Source organism: Colobus angolensis, unplaced genomic scaffold (genome assembly GCF_000951035.1).
Source record: "Colobus angolensis palliatus isolate OR3802 unplaced genomic scaffold, Cang.pa_1.0 Scaffold202, whole genome shotgun sequence".
Lineage (NCBI taxonomy): Eukaryota > Metazoa > Chordata > Mammalia > Primates > Cercopithecidae > Colobus > Colobus angolensis.
In genome coordinates this window covers 6,882,361-6,885,821 of record NW_012115178.1, presented here as the reverse complement: position 1 = coordinate 6,885,821, position 3,461 = coordinate 6,882,361, and the positions used below count along the sequence as shown (strand labels likewise).

The following is a 3,461-nucleotide window of genomic DNA, read 5'->3' as shown; positions in this document are numbered from 1 at the left end:
AAGACCAGCCTGGCCAACATGGCAAAACCCTGTCTCTACTAAAAATACAAAAATTAGCTGGGCATGGTGGTGCGCACCTGTAATCCCAGCTACTCAGGAGGCTGAGGCAGGAGAATTGTTTGAACCCAGGAGGCAGAGGTTGCAGTGAGCTGAGATCGTGCCATTGCTCTCCAGCCTGGGCGACAGAGCTAGACTCCATCTCAAAAAAAAAAAAATTGTAGAGACAGGGTCTCATTATGTTGCCCAGGCTGGTCTTAAACTCTTGGCTCAAGTGATCTTCCTGCACTGGCCTGCCAAGGTGCGGGGATTACAGGTGTAAGCTACTGTGCCTGGCCTGGAGTTTTCTTTGATGACTGTCTTGTGTTCTTGGAAAGAGATTAGTTAATACTGTTTACTTGCATAATTTTATTTTGCAGTTTTTACCCTAGAGTTAAAAGACACACAAACTTACAGAAGTATTTTTGGGTTAGATGGCACTAAAATGTGTCAGATTTAATTATGTATCATCACAGATTCCTGTTTCATTTTAGTGAGTAATGAAACATAGTTCATTTTGATACTTGGTCTTTATGTAAAATTTACCTGACCTGAAAACTGGTTTGTGAAAGTAGAACTCTTCGACTGGGCGCAGTGGCTCACGCCTGTAATCCCAGCACTTTGGGAAGCCGAGTTGGGTGGATCACGAGGTAAGGAGCTCAAGACCAACCTGGCCAACATGGTGAAACCTCGTCTCTACTATAAATACAAAAAATTAGCCAGGCGTGATGGCAGGTGCCTATAATTCCAGCTACTCAGAAGGGTAAGGCAGGGGAATCACTTGAACCCGGGCGGCAGAGGTTGCAGTGAGCCAAGATTGTGCTATTTTACTCCAGCCTGGGCAACAGAGTGAGACTCAGTCTCAAAAAAAAAGAAGGAAGGACTCTTCAGCATTGATTTCCATGTTGATATGCTATGTATTAGCTGGAAAGATCTGAAAGCATGTAAAAATATAATAAAAACTAAAGCTGATGCTAACTAAGGAATTAGGGATATGGGCATATGATGACGTAAGTATAGGTAATGTCATGGCCCTGGGCACAACTGAGGAGAAGAATGTGTCCTTGACTCATTCCTCCTGACTTCCTGTAGGGTTTTTACCCTTTTTCTGCTAATGTTTCTTAGAACAAAATGTTTGTTCTATGCTCTGCATCGTATATTGCATGACTGAAAGGTAGAGAGATGTGTGCTGGTAGCCTGAAAATATGGCTATTTTATTTAATGAGATTTGTGGGAAGGGAGAGAGAAGAATTTTCTCAAGATTTGGAACATTTTAAGAAGGGCCAGTTCTCTGTAACTGTATAGGGCATAGACATCGAGTAAGTCACTGATGTGAAAATATTTCACCATCAAATGAGATTGTGAATGAGTTGATATTGCTTTGAGGTGATGGAAGAGTATGTGGAGTTTTTCACCTTGTGAATTATGTATGATTTAGTCTGTAAACTTTACTTCTGGTTTGAATAGGATCTTCCTCAGGAAATGGAAAAGTTGCCACAGCTCCGACAAGGTACTACGATGATATATATTTTGATTCTGATTCTGAGGATGAAGACAAAGCAGGTAAGTAGCCTATTTACCAGGTTTAGCAGTTATATTTTATAAAAAAGGGTTTACCTAACAATTATTGGATGTTAGGATTTCCCTCTGAGTTTGGTCTTTTAAGAAATTATGGCTGGGCATGGTGGTTCATGCCTGTAATCACAACACTTTGGGAGGCTAATGCAGGCAGATCACCTGAGGTCGGGTGTTTAAGACCAGCCTGGCCAACTTGGCAAAACCCTGTCTGTACTAAAAATACAAAAATAAGCCGGGCATGGTGGTGCACGCCTGTAGTCCTTGCAACTTGGGAGGCTGAGGCAGGAGAATCACTTGGACCTGGGAGGCAGAGGTTGCAGTGAGCCGAGATTGCACCACTGCACTCCAGCTTGGGCAACAGAGTGAGACTGTCTCGAAAAAAAAAAAAAAAAGTAAATTGGATGCCATTTATGTGAAAACAAAAGCAGGACTGATTAATAAGAAAAGCTGGGGGCCGGGCATGGTGGCTTAATGCCTGTAATCCCAGCACTTTGGGAGGCAGATGTGGGCAGATTGCCTGAGGTCAGGAGTTTGAGACCAGTCTGGTCAACATGGTGAAACCCCATCTCTACTAAAAATACAAAAAAATTAGCCAGGCTTGGTGGCGTGCACCTGTAATCCTGGCTACTTGGGAGGATGAGACAGGAATTGCTTGAACCAGGGAGGTAGAGGTTGCAGTGAGCTGAGAGTGCACCACTGCACTCCAGCCTGGGCAACAGAGCAAGACTCCATCTCAAAAAAAAAAAAAAAAAAAAACAACAAAAAAACAGCCTGGGCAACATGGCGAAACCCTATTCCTACAAAAATTAAAAAAAAAGACTGGGAATGGTGGCATGTGCCTGTAGTTCCAGCTACTGGGGAAGCTGAGGTGGGAGGATTGCTTGAACCGGGGAGGTGGAGGTTGCAGTGAACTGAGATCATGCGACTGCACTCCAGCTGGGGTGACAGAGTGAGATGCCATCTCCAAAAAAAAAAAAAAGATTGGAAATATGCAGAACTGGCCTATGAAGTGAGAATAGCTATATGTAATATATAAATATATCAAATGCAACCATGTAATACTTAAAATTGTTGTTGGACAGTGAGATGCTGGGAGTTTTAAATTTTTTTAATTTTTAAATATTCATATTCTTTTTGATTTAAATGTATACTAGCTCTGAGGATGAAGTGGATGTGCTTTTACATGGAACTCCTGACCAAAAACGAAAACTCATCAGAGAATGTCTTACTGGAGAAAGTGAATCATCTAGTGAAGATGAATTTGAAAAGGAAATGGAAGCTGAATTAAATTCTACCATGAAAACAATGGAGGACAAGTTATCCTCTCTGGGAACTGGTAAACTTTTGGTTCAATTTTATATATATTTTTGTAAGCTCTATAAGAGCAGGAACCTTATTTGTGCCCTTCTGTGTCCCCAGCACTTTAAATAGGTGCTCAATAAATATTTATTGAATGAAGGAGTAAATGTATTTGGCAGTCTGAGCTAGAGTCTTCTTTTTCTCATTTAAAAAAGTTATTGATTTATTTATTACTTTAGGTTCAATGTCTCATTCTGTCACCCAGGCTGGAGTGCACTGGCATGATCGATCATAGCTCACTGTAGCCTAAAACTCTGGGCTCAAATGATCCTCCCACCTCCGCTTCTTGAATAACTGAGATTACGGGCATGTACCACTGTGCCCAGCTAATTAAAAAAAAAATTTGGCACGGGCACGGTGGCTCACACCTGTAATCCCAGCACTTTGGGAGGCCGAGGTGGGCGGATCACAAGATCAGGAGATGGAGACCATCCTGGCTAACACAGTGAAACCCCGTCTCTACTAAAAATACAAAAAATTAGCGGGGA

At 42.0% G+C, this 3,461-nt stretch overlaps 1 protein-coding gene across 1 annotated transcript in view; it reads left to right on the top strand.

The window, feature by feature from the left end:
• The window catches only part of EAPP (E2F-associated phosphoprotein), a 29,120-nt gene that overhangs the window by 4,887 nt on the left and 20,772 nt on the right, over positions 1–3,461 (top strand). Inside the window, exon 3 of the mRNA XM_011941873.1 lies at positions 1,504–1,599. Coding sequence (XP_011797263.1) covers positions 1,504–1,599 — 96 coding nt within the window. The remainder of the gene's footprint in view (positions 1–1,503; positions 1,600–3,461) is intronic.